General features: G+C 38.6%; 3 protein-coding genes across 3 annotated transcripts in view; 1 reads left to right on the top strand and 2 right to left on the bottom strand.

Moving 5' to 3' along the window:
* Positions 1-609, bottom strand: part of FBXL13 (F-box and leucine-rich repeat protein 13) — an 87,609-nt gene extending 87,000 nt beyond the window's left edge. Inside the window, 1 exon segment of the mRNA XM_009882996.1 lies at positions 496-609. Within this exon segment, the coding sequence (XP_009881298.1) occupies positions 496-609 (114 nt within the window).
* A 528-nt stretch (positions 610-1,137) lies between these two features.
* Positions 1,138-7,223, top strand: ARMC10 (armadillo repeat containing 10). The gene is made up of 6 exons (XM_009882911.1): positions 1,138-1,254; positions 2,419-2,553; positions 4,338-4,514; positions 5,540-5,611; positions 6,899-7,152; positions 7,200-7,223. Coding segments are annotated over exons 1-6 (756 nt in total). The 3' UTR covers positions 7,201-7,223.
* Positions 7,224-12,065: 4,842 nt separating this feature from the next.
* The window catches only part of NAPEPLD (N-acyl phosphatidylethanolamine phospholipase D), a 21,480-nt gene continuing 12,422 nt past the window's right edge, over positions 12,066-21,123 (bottom strand). The window contains exons 3-5 of the mRNA XM_009882910.1: positions 14,773-15,419; positions 13,602-13,716; positions 12,066-12,378 (exon numbers count right to left, since the gene is read on the bottom strand). Coding sequence (XP_009881212.1) covers positions 12,253-12,378; positions 13,602-13,716; positions 14,773-15,419 — 888 coding nt within the window. The 3' untranslated portion in view covers positions 12,066-12,252. The remainder of the gene's footprint in view (positions 12,379-13,601; positions 13,717-14,772; positions 15,420-21,123) is intronic.

Here is a 21,123-nt window from a genome sequence, read left to right as displayed (position 1 = left end):
GCGCTGTGCCCCCCTGCGGCCCCGGGGGCGGGTCTGCGGCCGGGGTGCACAGTACGGCTGACCGGCCCTGTGGTAGCCATGCGACGGCTTTGGAGGACTCCAGAGCGTGTTTGACTTTTAGAAAAGCCTAATTTATTTTTTTAAAGTCGCCTGAAGCAAACGTCCAGTCGGTGTGTTTACTTAATGGGCTGATTTGTTGTTCTGTTATTGAAGTTATTCGTGTTCCCCCTATAATTCAAACCTAAACAAAGTGTTTAGACGAGGATGAGATGAGGATAAAAAGTGATTTTGTTTTTCAAGCTAGCTCTTGAATTATCATCATTAACTTTGACCTCTCCTATGGTGTTTGCCTGGTGAGATGGTGACAGCAAATATATGGAATTATAAAAGACTGGTTACCTTCTCAAAAGTCATCTTGAGTCATCTCTGACTGGTCCAGTAGTCATAAATTGGGTCTCCTGGCTATTCATCTAGCTAAATAGCTCTGCCTCCAACCTGGCTGAAAACGATCTTTGATGGCATTTGTGTCACCCTTTTATGAAAGCCAGGTACTCCATAACATCGACCTGACTCAGAAACAGCCTTCCTTGGTTGGTTGAGTGATGCCATGATCGGCAGTGCTCTTAACATTGTGGCTGTTACGTTGTCAAAGGACCTCAGGGTACTAGCAAAACGTCATTATCATAATTTCTGGAAGTAGTAGTCTACAGGTTGGAAGTTCTGTTTTCTTACAGTTTCCAGACAGGCTTCCATATTTCAGGGAACACAAGGAAAAAAATTAACGTGTTTAGTGAATATTCCTAATCATTTGAGGGGGAGGTTTGCTGTTGGTTAACCAAAGAGTAACACACCTCAAGCTCTTGTTACGTATTCCTTTTATTTTCTACTTAGAAAAGAGGTAGTCGGGGGACTCAGGAAAAATGACAGAAGTCTGGCTGTTGTAAAACACAGTCTTTTTGCTATGATATGATGGTTGGGTACAATCAAACTTGGAACAAAGCATCCTACAACTGAGAACTAAACCTCAGGTTTGTAAAAAATGTTAAGTGGCAACTAAGTAAAATGTCTCAAACTTTGTATCAAGTATTTCATTTTTAATCCTTGACAGACAACAGTCCTCCAGCGTCAACCCATACCATGGATGCGGATGCCCTACAGAAGCTTATTCATTTGCTCCAGGCCACAGATGATCCATTAATTCAAGAGCAAGCTTTAATCACTCTCAGCAACAGTGCTGCCTTCTCTGTAAATCAAGTAAGTATTGTTCTGCAGAAAACAACAGTGTTTCAATAAGATTCAGTATGGAAGATGAGAGGTGCTGTTTTGCTGAAGAGTGACACAGGACTGAGAGCTAGGATAACTTGTGTTCTAAAATCCATTTTGTGTCTATGCCTTAGTTTCTGCTAGCCCAAATAGTATAATTTACCAACTTCACAGAATTTATGTAAGCTTAATGTTTGTACAACTTAAAATATAGAACTCTGTACAGACTTTAATAGGGCTGTAAATATATCTTCTGTTGTTTACAGTTTTGTAATGTTGCTGAAAGTGTTGAACTGGAGAAGGGTTAAATACTTTCAGGATCAGATCTGAAATTTACTGAGATAATTGAAACTGATTTTTTATCTTTACAAAGTTGGATGCCATTTACATTTTAGCGACTTTCCAACTGTCCACATCTCTTCAAATCAATTGGAAATATGATGCAGAAAAACTTTGAGCTGGATGCAGACTTTCATGCCTTTGTAAAGGTTTAACCTATGATCCCACCCTTTTTTTTGTTTTTTTTCCCCTTTTTGTATGATACTTATGACAGTTGTCTATTCTGGCTTCTCAAAACTGTTTTCTTAATATAAATCTCTCTGAACACAATGTAACTGAATCTAAAGGTGCATTGGCCCATTTTTGATTTTCTTGAAAACAGTACTTTTTTTTTTTTCCATGATGGTTAGAGTCTAAGTGAGAAAGATTAGAAATGGAAAAGAAAGATAAAGTTTTAGAACTTCTACTTGTAATAATATCAAGCTGCATCTTGAAATTCTGTTCTGTTCAGTCAGGACTTTTAGGGACTGTGACCTGGCTCAGATATTTTATAAACTCATTATACAATAATTACATTTTATTCTTGAAAATCTAAAATGCTTTAAGCATGCCTTGCAGGCCAGATTTTAGAAGTAAAGGTACTGTGGCATTGTCAAATAATGTCAAATAATACTTTGGTCCTAAGCAGGACTATGCTTAATTTCAGTGGAAGCTATAAAGCAATATCGCTAACACTCTCTCTTTAAACAGTGCAGTCTATTCTGGAAGTCTTCATTTATGCATTCCATTTGTGTTAAAATGGAAACTTCCAGGAAAGTCTTCAGCATTTAATTTATTTTTTTAATAGTCTTATTAAATGTCTGTTTTGTATTTCAGGATATAATCCGAAATTTGAATGGCCTGTCTATTATTGGAGGAATGCTCTCAGATTGTGTTCCCAAAGTTAAAGAAAAAGCACTAAATGCACTTAATAATTTAAGTATGAATACTAAAAATCAGGAAGAGATACAGGTAAGTTTCTTAAAGGGAAAAATCAAAGTAATTGAGACACAGGAGGTAGTACAGGGCTTTCAGCATGTTTGTCAAATACTAGCCAGGATGCCAAAATGTTTTGATGTTGGACATACGATTCAGCAGATCTGGATGATCTGTGCATCCCAAGGTCAAAAGGATAACTTAAAAATGTACTGCATCACTGGCACTTACTTTTTGTAAAAGACAGTTAGGAAACTAGGCAGTTTGTGTTCAGCTTTCACCAAATGCTATCAAACAGAGATTGTGCTGCTAAGTTTATAGTAAAATTATGTGAGGCAAGATGATTTCCAAACATGTCTAGAACATCAGTACTGGTTATTTAATAGGATGGAATTCAGACTGAACTTACCATGACTCCTTAGGCAAGGGAGGAGAAAACAGTAATCAATCCCCTGGGTTTGTATGACACCAGTCTTTCAGGGTGATATTTTCATCTTAAAAGAATAGTGTGTAAAAACGACAAGCCCAGCTTCTAAATATAGTAGATGCTACGGATATGAAAGGACCAGCCATTAAAAGCATCCACTTTTGACATGAAATTAATCAAGAGATCAAGACATGTCCAAGCATTGAGCTGGTACAGATTCGAAGATTTTTTACTAGTTTTTTCATTAGCTTGATAAAAAAGCAGTTTGACTGTACATGGTAGTTTGCAGCATCTTTAGCACTGAGCAACTTCTTTTAAAGTAGTGCTTGCCAACAGCAAATATTTATATAGGCATATCCAACAGCAAATATTTATATAGGCATATAGGTAGAAAACAACTCTTTTAGTAAAGGCAAAGTAATTCTTTTCTTAGTTAGGACTCCAAGATCCATTGTATACTTTCATCCAGAAGAAAATTTGGTAAAAGGTAGTTGTTAATGTCAGTTGTCATCGCTGTTCCTGATGTGAATGGGCCGCATGGTTGGAAGAAAGGATTTCATTCCAAGATTTGTCCTTAGCTTGTTCTCAACATTTAAGATGACGTTGGTTGCTGTAATTGATTTTTTTAAATAACTCCTTAAAGCAAATGTTTCACTTCTGAGATAGAGTCAAAGGAATTTGGGTTTTCAGAGCAATTTATGCTTCAGAAAGGTTAGTGAGCATAACTCTGTAATGTCTGCTTCTATCATGCCAATAGAATGTTTGAATATATTCAAAGCAAAACAAAAAAAGTACTGACAAAAAAGTCAGAAGGGCAGCAAAGCTGGTGAGGGGTCTGGAGAGTAAGTCTTTTGAGGAGCAGCTGAGGGAACTGGAGTTGTTTCGCCTGGAGAAAAGGAGGCTGAGGGGAGACCTTATCACTCTCTACAACTACCTGAAAGGAGGTTGTAGAGAGGTGGGAGTTGGTCTCTTCTCCCAAATAGGACAAGAGGAAGTGGCCTCATGTTATGCCAGGGGAGGTTTAGCTTGGATATTAGGGAGAAGTTTTTCACTGAAAGGGTTGTTAAGCATTGGAACAGGCTGCAGAGGGAAGTGGTGGATCACCATCCCTGGAGGTATTTAAAAGACGGGTAGATGTGGTGTGGGACATGCTTTAGTGGTGATTTTGGCAGTGTTAGGTTGATGGTTGGACTTGATGATCTTCAAGGTCCCTTCCAATCTAGACGATTCTATGATTGTTTCCAAGATCCTTGATCAGGTTAAGTATTCAGCCAGCAGTGTTCAAGAGGTACTTACGCTACTGTGGCTATGCCACTGATACTATTTGTAAATAGAAAATCTGCTTGTATCAAAAAGTGTCTTCTCTTTTTGATCTCGTTCCCTTTTTCCCCAGGTGTATATTACTCAAGTTTGTAGGAACGTTGAGTCAGCTCCCCGGAATTCTGATCTGCAGCTAGCTGGACTCCGATTGTTGACAAATATGTCTGTTACCGGTGACTACCACCATAAGATGACAAACTCAATTCCATGCTTTCTTCATTTGCTTTCAGAAGGAACTGAAAGGACACAGGTATTACGTAGTGTATTGTTACAAACCATTTATGAAGCTGCTTCACATGCCTCATTTTTACTGTTTTTGTAAATTGTTTAGACTGTGCTTAGAAAATCAAATACTCATTAACGATAGCAGATAGTGCATAAAATCTGTAAATGCAGAAAGAGGGGAGGAAAGGAATCTTGGTAGTGGAACCGTTGGGCTAGAGCTCTACCAAAGCAGTGCCGTATGCACTGCTATTGTCCTATGCCTTTGCTGTCGCAATTCCAGAATTCTCTTCTGCTTCCTAAACATTGCTACTGCATCACAGAGAAAGGAGAATCTGCATGTGAAGGGCTTCACTGATGCATGAATCTGTCTAGGGAAACATGCCAAGAAGTTATGGATTTCTGTTCACTTACGCTTATGACATCTCTTGCAACCCTAATGACTGCAATGGGAAATTGTGCTTATTTGTGAATTATTGTAACACTGAAAGAGAAAAGCTTCAAATGGGGACCAAATTCAGCATTTATTCAAGATGTCACAGTACCATCAATATCAACGTATTCAGTTGCTCTATTAGACCAAAACCAGTTTCCAAAACACAAATTTCCAGCAAACTTAGCAGACCTATTTTACTTCAGTACAATAAGCAGCATTTGGCCTTTTCTTAGTGTTTAGTTAAAGGATTAGTGTCACGAGGTCCAGGCAAGTACAGAGGTGTATTTCTACATGCTTCTGATCACAAATATAGTACTTAACTATCCTCTGTATATTTAAAAAATATTCCGTATTTTGTCTGCTTTGAGTTGTTTATAGATCTTGCCTTATTTTGATGTTTAAGTCAAGCTGAATTTGATTCTAAAATGTCTGTTTTGTTTCTCAAATGTACGTACATGCTAGTGACTCCATAAGCTCTGTTTTTTCCTGAAGTGCGCAACTCAAGATGTTAGTTGACCCATTCCACCTTTTCCTCTCCCAGTCAATTACTGATGCCCGTTACCGCTGTACTTACTGGTTTTGGAGCTTGCAATGAACTTGTACGTTCCTCATTTCAGATTCAAGTTTTGAAAGTCCTTGTGAACTTATCCGCAAACCCAGCTATGACAAGACATCTTCTTAGAGCTCAAGTAGGGTTCTTGCTGTTTCATTATATTTTTAGCATTTATACATGTCTATGTGTGTAGATATGTGCATGCATTAGAATAATTTTAATGTATTAGAAGTATATATGCAACTCCAGAGTACAATTCTAGGCAGTACCAGGTTAAAATCAGTATCTAGACGTGTACGTTCTTTCACAGACTAGCTTTCTTCCAGAGTGCAGTGTAATACAGATACCGTACTTGCAGAGGGGGAGTCACAGGGCCCCTGCACTTGAAGACAGTTGGTCATACTTCCTATGTACCATTCCAAATAATCGGTGACAAGTCGCGGAAGCCTGTTCTCACCTTCCCTTTCCACCAAAGGAGTAGTACTATGAATTTTTGTATGCAATATATATAAGGTACCCTGATAAGTTTCGAAAACAAACCCAAAACCTCATTTCCAGACATGCAGTCAGTATATAGATTGAAGACCAGGTACAAACATCAAATACAACCAGTACTGTGAATGATCCTTCTCAGCAGCTGTTTCTATAGCTAACGTACTGTACCTAAGAAGACAAAATTCCACTGAAATCCCCACCCCTTTACTCAAATGCAGCCATAAAACTGTTGTCTCTGAGCCCTGTAAGTGAACCTTCTCTGTGCATTTACTTATGTCTTTGTAGAGAACTTTATCTGACGTTTGCTATTGCTGGCCTTGGCATACAGGTTTATTTCAGTTATATCCTTTCCTCACACCAAAACAAAGAGTCAGGGACTGGAATGGTGCTGCATTCTCTTCCCCCTCCCAAAGTAAGGTTCCTAAAACATGCAGTGGCATTTATTTTTGAGCCACCTGCCATGCGCAAAGCTAGTCTAGATACCAGCGGCTTTCATTATTAAAACAAGGGTTGGGTAGCTAAACAGTCAGTTCTCTGTTAAAAGTGTAACCTTTTCTCATTTATCAGGTGTGCTAACATAAAGACATTCAGTTCGCTGCCGAGGGCAAAAGCAATGTTATTGAGAAGGAAAGGAGACCCTCTCTTCCAAATGGGAATTTTCCAGACAGCCACATTTTGGAGACTGAATGTACAAAGCATTTATTAGTTTGTGATGCACAAGCCAGTCTTTTCTGAAGAGGAAATGTGCGTGCTGTGCAAGTTTCTGGCATGCTTTCACAGCATATAGAGTTCTGGTATTTCATAGGGTTTCTGTTTTAGATGGCTCAGCTGCAGATATTTTTTTTTTGCATTTTTTTTAAGTTAGATTTAGTTACATGTAGTTACTGCTGTTGATTAAGTATGGTGGTTTTTTTCTTGAATATCTTAGATGCCGTCATTGCTGTTACTTTTTGACAACTGTATAAACAGAGATATTCTGCTTAGAGCCCTGACATTTGCAGCAAACTTGAAAAAGAATGTGAACAATGAAGATGGCACCGTGATTCAGGACCAATACAGCGAAGATTCGATTTTCTTTACGCTCTGCAGGGACTCTACCCCATTCGCTCAGAAACTGGCATCTTTGTTGCATCACCCTGATACAGAAGTGAAAGAGCAAGTTGTGAGAATATTAACACAATAGTGATATTTTTTTTAAAGATAGACTGACTTGATGAAAATAATCTTAGGAATACTATGCTGAAAAAAAACCCAACACGCAAACAATAAAACAATTAAAAAATACCAAACAATACCATATTATTAGGTACAAATCAGTTACTACAAAAGAGAATGCAGTGTGTTTAATGTAGAGAGCATAACATTATTTTTTTCTTTTTTACGAGCAAGATAAAATCAATAGCTTAATTAGTACGGAGAAACCACTGTACAGCTGGTACATGTACTCAAAGAGGGAGGAATAGTTTAAAAGATGAAAACTTTCATAAATGCAGTAAACATTTTAAATGGATGAGTAAAGTGAATCAAAATATTCTTCTCAATGTCAAGAATTTTTGTTGCCTTAAATATTTACAGCTCTTGAATAAATACCTCTATAGAATGGTGCATTAAAGATTTAGCAATTAGAGATCTGGCATTTACATTTTATTAATCTGATATCTACTAAATGGGTGCAGGCACATCTTAGAAAATATTAGATAAAAACAAAACCAAACTACTGTTGGCTTCCTACAAAAATAGTATTTTCAATGAAAACTGCACATTAAAGTTATCCAGCCTATGTTTTTTTACCATACCTGCATGGAATATATTCTAAAATTGCATTCTCATGTGCTTAGTAGATCCATTCCATTTAGTCAGACTGCACTGCAGTTAACCACAGCCATGCAAGGTTTCTACATTTGGAAAAAAATCAAAAGAATTTTATCTTGCCTTAAAATTGTGACTTTAAGGAAAGCATACATATTTTCAAAATGTTTTACTATGAATCAAAGATTATCGCAGAGTGGATAAGAAATTGGCTGGATGGTTGCACTCAAAGAGCTGTGGTCAACAGTTCGATGTCCAAGTGGCGACCAGTAACGAGTGGCATTCCTCAGGGGTTGGTACTGGTACCGGTGCTGTTTAACATCTTGTTGGTGACATGGACAGTGGGATTGAGTGCACCCTCAGCAAGTTTGCCGAAGAAAGCAAGCTGTGTGGAGCAGTTGACATGCTGGAGGGAAGGGATGCCATCCAGAGGGACCTGGACAGGCTGGAGAGGTGGGCCTGCGCAAACCTCATGCAGTTCAACAAGGCCAAGTGCAAGGTCCTGCACGTGGGTCAGGACAATCCTATGCATAAATACAGGCTTGGGAGAGAATGAATTGAGGACAGCCCTGAGGAAGACTAGGGGGTTTGGTGGATGAGAAGCTTAACACGAGCTGGCAGTGTACACTTGTAGCCCAGAAGGCCAACCGTATCCTGGGCCACATCAAAAGAAGTGTGGCCAGCAGGCTGAGGGAGGTGATTCTGCCCCTCTACTGCGCTCTGGTGAGATGCCACCTGGAGTACTGCGTCCAGCTCTGGGGCCTCCAACATAAGAAGGACATGGAGCTGTTGGAGCAATTCCAGAGGAGGGACACAAAGATGATCACACTTCGTAACAGAATGTGACTGCTAAATCTTCCTGAACACTGCATCAGAGAGAAAGCAAAAACAGTGTCACGTTTAAAGGCTAGAAACAAGTTTTCCACCTTTTACCATTTTTAAGAGACCTTTATTACCTAAAAATGTTACCAGATGCTTCATCTTGCTAAGTTAATGTACCCACTCTGCTCTTAATAAAATATTGCTCTTTTCTCTTTCTGTACTTCAATAGGTATTTTATTTATTTTTGGTAGGTGACTTTGCAAATAGCTAAAACTGTAAGAAAAATGTGACCTTGAAAATACAACATATCTATGCCCTGATCAATACAGGGGTAAAGCTACATGTATCTAATTTATCTACATAGGTACTTTTAACTTATCAGGAATACAATTAAGGCAGAAATAGAAGTTGGCACAATTCCCAGTCAGAACCCTGACAATGGCATCATTGACATGGAACTTCCCTTTCTCCTTCCCACTGCTCCAGAAACACAGTTCATTTTGTAATAAGCAAGTTACATTACAGTCACTTAATGTTTTGATACTTTTTGTAGATTTAAATTTTTCTGCTTCTGTATGTAACAAAGAAAAAGAAAAGATAGATCAGACACTAAGAGTTTACCAGTCCCACCTTCCTCTTCTAACAGGAACTTAGACTCGTCTGTTCTAGGTATATCTGATATATATGTGTTTTCTTAAGCTCAGCAACAGAGATGTCTCAATGTTCCCCTCCATGTTCTTCAACCTCAAAATAAGTTTTTCAAATAGGATCTTTCTGATAATTAAAGTTGATCCCTTATCCTTTCCTTTGACAGCTGACAGAAACCAGTGACCGTTGTCCCCTTTTCTAAAAACACACAAAAACTTGTTACTATGCTGTCTCAGTCTTCTTTTTTTGGCTCAGAAAGACCTATTTTTAAATGCTTTCTTCATAAACAATGCTATTGAGGTGTTCTGAAATCATGCAAGAGTCTCCAAAGTGTCTTCACACAAGTGTGTCTGATTTTTTTTATCCTATGTCCTAGATGGGATCTTATCTGCGCCAAGCAAAGGGTAACTGTCACCGTTCTACATACAAATGCTGTGAATTAATAGATCCAAACCAAAACACACCACGTGCAAGGTTGTACATCTGGGTCGGGGCAATCCCAAGTACAAATACAGGCTCAGCAGGGAATGGCTGGAGACCAGCCTTGAGGAGAAGGACCTGGGTGTGCTGATTGACCAGAAGCTCAGCATGAGGCAGCAATGTGCAATCGCAGCCCAGAAGGCCAACCGGATCCTGGGCTGCATCAGAAGGAGCACAGCCAGCAGGTCAGAGGAGGTGATTCTGCCCCTCTACTCCACTCTCGTGAGACCCCACCTGGAGTACTGCATCCAGCTCTGGAGTCCCCAACAACAGAAGGACATGGAACTGTTGGAGCGCATCCAGAGGAGAGCCACGAGGATGATCTGAGGGCTGGAGCACCTCTCCTATGAGGAGAGGCTGAGAGAGCTGGGGCTGTTCAGCCTGGAGAAGAGAAGGCTCTGGGGAGACCTTATTGCCGCCTTCCAGTACCTAAGGGGGGCCTACAGGAGAGCTGGGGAAGGACTTTTTACTAGGGCATGTAGTGACAGGATGAGGGGGAATGGCTTTAAACTGGAAGAGGGCAGGTTGAGATTAAACATTAGGAAGAATTTTTTTACTTTGAGGGTGGTAAGGCACTGGAACAGGTTGCCCAGAGAGGTTGTTGAGGCCCCATCCCTGGAGGTGTTCAAGGCCAGGCTGGACATGGCCTTGGGCAACCTGGTCTAGTGGGAGGTGTCCCTGCCCACGGCAGGGGGGTTGGAACTCAATGATCCTCAAGGTCATTTCTAACCTGAACCATTCTATGATTCTATGATTTTGAAAAATAAAAAAAAACCCAACCTTCAGTTTTAACCATGTCCTTCAAAGTACTCAAAACGTCCTGCATCCTGCTGTCCTCCACAATATTATGAACATGCAATATGCTTTGTATTATCCAAATCATTATTGAAGGTATTGTATAAATACAAGGCCCAACAGAGACTTCATGTGAAATACCCTCCCCAAAATCAACACTGAAAGACTGACATTAGTTTTAAACCAGTTTTGAACAAATGCTGGTGAATACCTCTAGACCATACTAGAATTAACAATATTTCTTTATTTGAAAAGGTATTTGTCAAATATGAATCCTACCAAAAGGAGTATAAGCTACGTTTTCGTACAATCGTGTAATCCTCTGTTCCAAAACCCTTCCTTGGCATGAACTTGGACTAACTAATTACTTGCCTCCTTGTGCTGTTCCTTGGTGGTATTAAGCAAGAAGTGAGAACTTAGAAGTAAGGCTTCTAGGACTTTCCAATATAAATTTTTAAAAGATAACTGTCAATGGTTAAAAGATTACTTCAGTTTGCTACTAGCATGAAATCTCATTAACTGGTTATAATTGGTTGCCAGAAGTTCATGTCTTTATATTGCAGGGAAATAATGTGTCCTTTTTTTTATTTATTTTTGTGGAGTATGAACATAAAACGTAATGCACAGCAAGAGTAAAAAAATACACATATCCCATAGACCAAAACAAATCATGAACAAAAAAATGATTTGCCAGTGAATTATGAAGGAGAATAACAACCCTTTTTATTGGCAACAATAGGCTTTAATTCTGTAAATTAGCATGGCAATTTGATACAGATACATTTAGCCAAGTTTTACAATACTGAACAATGTTGTAATCTCTCATTCAACTTTAAAATTATAGGGAAGCTATAAGAAAAAATACCACAGCCCTTGCTTAAGACTTTTCACTTAAAAAAAACCAACCAAAAACCAGAAACACTTAATAATAGGCTGAATCAATGCAAAGGCAAGTGCCATTAATGGATTCTTCCATTTCATGTACTGCATTTGACAAGAAAGTTATTGTAGACACATTCAGGCCTAACTTAAAAATATTGACAAAACAATGAAAGTGTGCAGATACTCTGGCCAGCAGTAAGTTTTACACATCAATGATGCAATATTAAATTATCTCTCTCTTTAAAAGGCACGTTTCTTTAGATCATCTTAAAATTCAGCTTTTGTGGTTCGTCAATATCTGAAAATGTAGAAACATAATTATTTTACTGCGCTTGTGCTTTAACAAGACAGCTGTATTGGAAGACTCCACCCCACAAAACATACAGTGAAGCTATCAAGGTACAGGGCATAACCTGAAGATTAATGACTAACAAGTGGGAGATGACATTCCAACAATGACTAATTCGAGTCAGCCATTAACTCTAAGAATATGTCCTGTGCTGAGGTTATTATTGCTGGTGTAGGTAACATGACGAGTTTTTAAAAAAACAGTACTTTATCAATGGTGTACATAAAAGTTGAAACTGCAAGTTATTCCCAGACAATACCTTATATATTAAGCAGCTTTTAGATCACCTCTCAAAATTTATAAACAATATAACTAGTAAAATTTATCATGAAATTGGTATGCAAGTTTTAGTTGTGAAACTGACAAACCTGGCATCTAAAAATCCAATCCACTCCAAAAAAAAAAAAATCTACTTTGTAACTACATCATATTAATATTTGTAACATTAATTGCTAGTTCAAATCAAAGGAGGCTTACAAGGAACTGTTACTGTTTCATTATTCAAACCCATCGTTTGTACTCAAGTCCCGTGATTCTCCATGGTTTAAGACAAAGAAGTCGTCTTTTTTCAAGCCGTATCTTTCAAGAGCTTCATTCAGTTTAACTGGAGGATCCAAGTAATACTGGAAAAATAAGAATAATATGAGGCAAAAATATACCATTGCAGCATTTGGGGGAAAGAAAGAGCATCACTGCTCTAAACAAGAAATGGTTTACATTTTAGACATTATCTAAAAAGGAGGGGTATGTATTTGTCAAATTAAAATGTTTAGTTTCATTTTCAAGCTATAAGAATGCTGATTTACAGTTGTATAGTAACTAGCTAGGCACCTATCCAAAATTCAGTCATTGAGTGAGCACGTCAGCAGATGGCGCTTTCTCTCGTGTAGTAAAACAAAGTTCTCAGTTTTACTGTTTGAAAACTAGTGCCGTTTCAATGAGGTCTCCCTATAGTTACATCATTATATTTATTATATTCCAGGGGAAAAAAATTGTATTTTTTACATTTTATCGGCAAGAAATAATCTATGGTTCTGTGCTTCTAAAAATCACAGTACCATTTGGACCACAGGCACTACTGACACAGCTTATTAGAAGCACTGTGGATAGAAAATGTTATACCCAATTTAAAGAAAGCATGACATATCAGATGAAGAGAACTAACAGCATCAGGGCTGAGTTACAAGATAAAGTGGTGCAACTGATGCAAAGATAAAGTTGAAAACCAGCTCCCAGGCAAGGTGTATCGAAGTAGATGTAGATACTTCCCTTTTACTGCATTTTTAGTCACTGTTAAGGTACCTGGGTAACCTCCTTATTAGAACTGGGGACTTGGCAGAGGGGGAGGAGGAATAAAAAAAAATAAACAAAAAAGTCAGCAACTTAGAATAACTCAGTGTTTCGTATTCTTGCTGGTATTTAACTATGAATCAACTAGCAAAGATACTATTCAATTTATTTACTAGGCATATTAATAAATACTGTGTTGAACTACAAGCACGCAATTCTTTCTCTCTACAAGTGATGCACTCCTGAATTTACTTTTATTGTTGCATATGTGTCCCCACCTTTCATGTTCCTCAGCTTTTGGAGATCAGAAATCCTCCACATTTGTTTCAGTAACTCTGTACTTTCAAATCAATCTTAACTGTGGAAATATTTTATGTAATTGGTTATGCTAAGCGTTGTTTTTAACTGCAGTACGTATAGTAACAACTTTTCACTCCTACAAAGTTTACATGTTAAGCATACATTTACAGATACCTAGGTTAAACTGCAAGAGCAAAGCTTCATTAATGACTGTGTAGTCAGGAAATCTGAACTCATGTACAGTGTTGAAATTTACCTCATTTGCTAAAGCAAAGGTCCCCCAATGAATTGCTACAGACTTCTTTGCTTGAACGTCAATATGGATTCTTACTGCTTCTTCAGGATCCACATGCTGGTATTTCATAAACCACCTACCAAAACACAAAGTAAATGTTTTTGTGTCACCTAATTTAGTGCAAGATTTCTTCTTTACTTTCATTGGGCAAGTTGCAAAGATCCTAAAAAAAAAAAAAAAACCCACCAGAAAAAACACTCACCTAATAAAAAAAAATTACGGAGCATGTATGTCTGAACAACATACAGAACACCCAAAATCAACAAGCTGGAATATACCAACATACTCACAAAACAGCATTTCATGTATTTCACTCCTCTTTTCAAACTCTTTTTTTCTTATCTATATTTTTAATAGTATAAGGACATATTACTGGTGCCTTGAGGCATTAAGGCGATAGGTTTAAATCCATCCCTGAAAAAATGTCATGCTAGCAGCGCACACCAAGAAGTGTGTGCTTCAGAAGACAGCCTAAAGGAACGGGTGGTAATGCAGAAGAGAGAAGCTGGCAGTTCTTGAAAGATACTGGATTTTTACCACATAATTCTGATTCCTATCTTTCCTTTCCCAGAGCATTCCCTATACATGCTCTGCTTCCAGCATTATATGGGTGTTATCACCTAAAAGTTTACATACCCTGTCATAAGTAGGATACAGACGCTTAAACAAGCGGATCTTTCACACTCTATAAAAGATTCATCTTTATCTCCAGATAAGTTGCAAAAACAGCGTAAGGACTCAAGCAAGAGAAAAATGCCACAAATTGCGTGCATCTAAACGGGCTGGATTAAGTGATGCTACTTAAAAGAAAAAGCCACAAAGTAATTCCAGATTTTCACTCAACATTTTTCATGGAAGAAAGTCAGCTGAATCATCCTTGCTGTGCTTAAGATTGAAGGAAAAAACCCCTCCAAGAACACCACTCATACACAGGCAAGTTTCCTAGACATTTCTACTCCATCATCTGATTGCCTGCTTTTTTCCTGTCATTCTACAATTTCCTTCTTTTGTCTCTAAATTCTATTGTAAAATCTTAATATGAGCATACCTACAGCTTTCACTTCTGGGTGTATTTTTTGTCATCAGTACATCATTTCATTTATGTATTTTCATCAAACTTTGATTTTCATACCTTGGCTCATAAGCTCCAATGGGGATGGCTGCAAGATCAAAAGGTCCAAACCTTTTACCTATCTGTTCAAAAGCAACACAATAACCAGTATCTCCTGAAAAGAAAAACCTGTTCCAAGGTCCCAAGACAGACCAGCTGCCCCAAAGAACCTTGTTATCATCTGTCGCAGTCCTTTTGCACCAATGTTGAGAAGGGGTGAAGACAAAAGTTACTGCATCATGACCAGGGACACAGTTCTCTTCCCACCAATCCAGTTCAATCACATTCTCACAACCACATCTCTGCATCCAGTCCAAGAGCCCCAGAGGTACAAACCATCGCAGCTCACTCCCAAAGCGTTCATTTAAACTTGTTACAGTGTTGTAGTCCAAATGATCATAATGGGTGTGGCTGATCACGACTGCATCTATTTTGGGGAGCTGCTCTACTGTGCACGGAGGTCCTCGGAAGCGCTTGGGACCCATCAGCTGAGTAGGGGAAGCTCGCTGGCTGAAGATTGGGTCAGTAAGAAATATAAGTTCATCCATTTCCACCATAACTGAGGCATGTCCCAGCCACGTGACTCGCATACCAGTTCCTGTCTTCCCAGCAAGTTCCGGCGTTTGAACAAAGTAAGGTTTTAACACTGGAAGTTCTTTATCAAGTTCCTAGCAAAAAAGAAGACAATATGGATGAGAGATTTCAGAACGTACTTGACCACGGAACAAAAACTGCATACAAGTCACAAATCACTACAGTGAAGACTTGCATTTTGTTTATATATTTTGGCAACCAGAGAACTGCAACACAGAACAGATGCCTTTTTAATGACCATTTTCCTAGCCAATTTCCCTCCTAATTTCATGTTAGTTTTTCTGTAACATTTTCACTTCTCTGTCAAGAGAGAGAAGGGAAAGCTCGAGAGTATCCCACCAGGCCAGGAGTCTGAAAGCACTGCAGTGCAAGCACTACAAGGCACTAACAGCACCCCGGGAAAGGCTTTGCAATCGGTTAGACTTCCCAACCTGGAAAAGTGTGTATACACACACACACACACACAGAGTTGCTGTAACAAATGCTCAAATTTAGCTTGTGCAACTAAATGATGCATCCCCTAAGTCCTAGCACAAATTACTCACAAACCCAGGGAAGAAAGAGAATGAAACGTTCCCAACTGCATTCTGCAAAAGCTCTGTTCTGTTAGTGTTTAGGCAACCCTCTCTCTCCATTATGTATAGAAGCAGCACATAGAGGTTAACCTCACTTGGCTAATGTTAGCTTTTACCATTCTCTCTTTCCATCCTGCCAATAATTCAATGAACATTCATAAAACACACACTAAAACTCAGATCTCATTTTTAAGATGGTCCTTTAGGCACTTAGCTATGATTCTTGCTATGTTTAATTGAAGCCTTCTAGGTAATTAAAGTTTAATTACTACTGAATAAATCACTATATGATCTCCCTGTATGTTCAGGAATGACTGTGAATGACTTAAATCAACCTAAAACCATACTGCTGTGTACAAAGTTATGGAAACCTTCCCCCACCTGCGCTCTTCTTCCAGCCTCAATGCTTATGCAGTCCCCACTCAAGTCTGACACGTCAGAGAATTGACCCAGCTGGACGTTAATCCAGAGGAGGAAAACAGACAGCTTTCAGCTCGACCAGCTTCCAAATCTGACTCTATGTGCAGCCTCAGGAGGACAGTTGGTACAAAGGAAGCCATAGCTCTACATTATCTACCGAAACTCATCATCAAACCATGGCTCATTCTCTCATTTTGAACAGGAGTTACATTCCTCACTGCAGTTTGGTTCAGATGCTTATGCAGAAGCTTTATTGGTAATAAATAGAGAGTTTTCCTATTAAAAAAAAAGATCAAACAAAACATCTTCTCGAGGCTTCTGGCCAGTGTGGCTAAGGCTCTCCTCACAGACAGTTCTAAACTCCTCACATCGCTTGAGAAGAATTTTCCTGTGTTAGGCACCTTCTACAGACCCCTGACACTCTTCTCCCTGGTAATCACAACTGTCCCAGCGCTGCTGGTTCCTAGTCAGAATCTCCCTATCATGGTTGCTGCTCTCATTCTCTAGGTCTAGGATAGCAGATTAGTGGTACTGGTGAGCTTATACAGAGCTAACCTCCCGCTCCCTTAAAAGCCCAGCTGATGCTGTGACAGTTTAGGCATCAAGGATTTCCCTTGCTAAATCAGTCCTGACAGGTTCAGAAAAGTTACTTTCTCACAATATTTTATTGATTTGGATGGCATATGTTGGGGAAAAAACACCACAGACACCCCATCCCCTGCAATCCTACTACAAGAAATAAAATATTAATGAAACTGCTTCTTCTGAGAGCTAATGGATAAGACATATCTACTGAAGAAGTTTCATTACTGTCTCCAGAAACTAGAAATAGATAACCTTCTATAAAGTTGAATATAAGGTTAGTACAATACAATCACTTAATTCATACATGAATAAACAAAGTATGAGTATTAGACTGAGACAAACTGCTGCTTCTCCAAGAAAGAAACATCACTTTCTTATCTCTATTTCATTCTAAGTACATGGGGATGACTGACAGGAGAAATCTGAACCACAGACTGTGTTAAATTGTGACACTTCAATTAGAAGAGTTGAAGATCCACAAAACTAACATAATACTCAAAACTGGAAATTAGGACAACCCAGCAAATTACATGTGGCTAAGTCAACAAATCAGATTATATCAAGGAAATTAAACAAAGAGATGGATTTAATAATGGTCATAATGCAATTTAGGTCAGTAAATACATTTTTTTTATGGAAAATGCTTTTTTAAGTGGTTGTTTTTAAAGGTAGAATAAAAATAATTCTGAGAACTCTAAATGAATCCACTTTATTTTTGCTGACATTTGACACAAACTAGTTTTTAAAATTAGTATCATGCAATATTAACAAACAATACTAAATGGATTAAGAACCAGCTAATGGGAAGATGTGAACAATGAATTCTAAACTGGGACTTAAACATATTGTACTGGTTTTGGCTGGGATAATTTTCTTCCTAGTAGCTCAATATGGTGCCATGTTTTGGATTTGTGACCAAACCAGTGTTGATAACAGAGGATGTTTTACCCGTTGCTGAACAGTGCTTACACAGCATCAAAGGCAGTAGGCTGGGGGTGCACAGGAAGCTGGGAGGGGACACAGCCGGGACATCTGACCCCGACTCACCAGAGGGATATCCCATGCCATATGACGTCATGCTCAGCATATAAAGCCGGGGAAGATGAAGGAAGGGGGGGGGACACTCAAGAGTGATGGCGTTTGTCTTCTCAAGTAACCGTTACGCGTGATGGAGCCCTGCTTTCCTGGAGATGGCTGAACACCTGCCTGCTGGTGGGAAGTAGGGGATGAATTCCTTACTTTGCTTTGCTTGTGCATGCAACTTTTGCTTTACCTATTAAACTGTCTCTGTCTCAACCCACAAGTTTTCACACTTTTGCCCTTCCCATTCTCTTCCCCATCCCGCTGCGGAGGGAGTAAGTGAGCAACTGTGTGGGGCTGAGCTGCCTGCTGGGGTTAAACCGTAACACATTTGCACTATTAAAGGCTTTTCAGAGATGTCACTAGGACTGAAACTATTAAATATATTGAACAGTTAATTTAAAGCTAAAACTAATGACTAGAAGAGGCATTTGTAAAGGACACATAGCCAGGAAGATTGATAAATAAAGGGTAGCACAGTTTGAACAACTAATATCTTCACCTATTTAAAGGAAATTCTGAGAACAAAAAAATTCAAGGCAAATCAAAAGCAAAAAGGTCGTTTAACTTGGAAAGCACAGACCCTGTGTGAGATCTACAGGTTTGTGATACACAGGCATCTGATCCAAATCAGTGATTCCTCATGGGATGACATCAGAAATCAGGCCTTATTTTGAGCTATCACAGTAAATCACACAGGTAAATAGCTAAAAAAGTTATTTCTCAGTGCATGGGGTTTGGGCTTGGTGGTTTTTGGTTTGTTTTTTTTGTGTTTTTTTTTTATTTATTTATTAAATATTTTACAGAAGTACACTATAATCCCCCAAATTACCGTTTAAAGCAATAAGGACTCATTACTCAATTCATAAGACTTCAAACTAAAACACAAGTTCTGCTGGCAGTATACGTCATATGAAGTTCTTAAAACTCATACAACAGGATAAAACAACATAATGAACAAAATGCATAATCTTGTGGAACCTTTATCCTGCATTAGTACATTTTGCTCTCTGTCAGACTAACCAGAAACATACTAATACTACAAGAATTATGACAGATCTCTGAAATGTGGCATTAACGTCAAATCAGCTACCAACAAAAGCAAAACGTGCCTAATACTGTCTTATCTTCATCACTGGAGTAATACAAAAATTCCTCCTGCTGTGCCCCTTCCCCCCTCCCATGTTCTTCTTTCCTTCCTAATGCAAAGCAAGAAGAAACACATGACAGGCTTTGGTAAGACTACCTAATTAGCTTAGGATTTTTGGCGCTTAGTGCATACTGGAATACCACTGGATTTTACAGAAATGAGAACAATCTAAATTGTTGATCCAACAACTAGTAATTAAAGATACTCCAACAGCACTGAAAAAAAGTTATTAATAAAGCCTGTAATGAAAATAGAAAATGACTATGCATTCTGGAAAATGGTATAGGCTTGCTGTGAAGGCATGATTATAATACATATAGCTTTTACACAGTGAAGTACATATCCTGGATAATATGCTCCCCCCCTTTTTTTTTTCCCCCCCTTTTTTTCTTCAATACACAAAGCACTAGGTATAGATAAACTGAACCTACCCAGCATAGCAGGGTATCAGTAGTTACACTCAAATGTGGAAACTGAAGTAGGAGTCTGCTCGAAGGACATGCTATCTAGCAGTGCTAAATAAAGTATGGAGCCCTTAGTTTGAATTTTAAACAAGCTCAGAAGCGCTTTACAGGTTGATTTAGGTGTGGAGCAAACATAGCTGGAACAAGCATGGAAATGGCTGAGGACTCAAGAAGTAAATTCATTGATCCCTATCTAGGTTTTTCTATTTCTGGTTTACTTCACTGAGCTCCTCAATAATTGCAAGCACTTAATTAAAAAATTTCATATGCAAAGCAATAAGTCAAAATGAATTCCAACTGGGTCAGAGAGAGCTTTACAACTGGTACAGTGTAGATTTCTTTGTAATCATCCTTTATTGCAGGGATAATCTGTAAATTAAAGGGGAGTGCTGCAGTTCTCCACTGCCATCAGACAGCTGTGTATTCTGCACTCTGTAGTATACCTTAGCATTGCCTTCTAGGTACTCCAGTCACTAACCAGATTTCTGACTGGTGCTGGCAAGGCACAAAGCCTATTGTACACATACGGAATAGGGCAGAATTCAAAAGCAATTGAAAACACTAAGGTATGAATTTTACACAAATGTGGCCAAAGTGTTGTAATGCAGCACACTGCCAAGGAAGCTGTACACACTGAGGCACAACCTCTGTTACGACTATACGGTGCAGAAGATAATGCCTAAAAGCAGGACACCAAATTTAAAACAGTAAACTGTCAAAAGGGATCCCAAGACTGAAATAGGTTTGCTGTGCTTCTTTCTGAAGTCAAATTGTTATTATTATAGAAAAATTACAGCCAAGATTATTTCTCCCTTGAACATGTTCTATGCCACATATCCTTAAAGAAATCCTCAAACGTCTGACCACCATGCATTAATAAGTAACATGACTTTCCTGTCCATAAAGCTGATCTAATTCCTTCATTCAAAGGTAATTCACATAAGAAAAATGAAAAACGTAAGCTCTGCTAAATACTGTGAGATTTACAGCTTGCACATGCCTCTTGGATGCTTAAAAGCTTTATTAACACTTATTTGTTCAAAAATGCTTCTCCTGGTTGTGCACCCTTCAGCACAACTTTTCCAAAGTGCAGTCAATACACTAGAAAATACACTAAGATGTAACCCTAACTGTAAAAACTGTAGCCATCACAACACTCCTCATGGCCACAAAGATAACCTGTGGCTTTCCAGTATCCATTACTCTTCATGGTAAAGAAGCTTCTCTCAGAGGTTGCTTCCCCCAGCTCCTACTTTATATACAATATCTGGCAGGAGCAATACACCAAGAACAAATAATGGTGTTTCCTAGTAAATTGGCACTGTACCTTAAATATTTCAGTATAACTACTTGCTCAGGTTAGTTTTAGCATATGCTTCTTTTTTTTTTTCTCCTGGTATACTGAAAATGAGAAACATAGATTTGCACACACTTCCATAAGTAAATGACTGCAACTTTTTAGTACATTTTTATGAAAAAGATATATGCAGGAAATAGCAGGAAT

The sequence above is a fragment of the Charadrius vociferus genome, unplaced genomic scaffold (assembly GCF_000708025.1).
Source record: "Charadrius vociferus isolate BGI_N301 unplaced genomic scaffold, ASM70802v2 scaffold32, whole genome shotgun sequence".
NCBI lineage: Eukaryota > Metazoa > Chordata > Aves > Charadriiformes > Charadriidae > Charadrius > Charadrius vociferus.
This window is presented reverse-complemented; position numbering and strand designations above follow the sequence as displayed.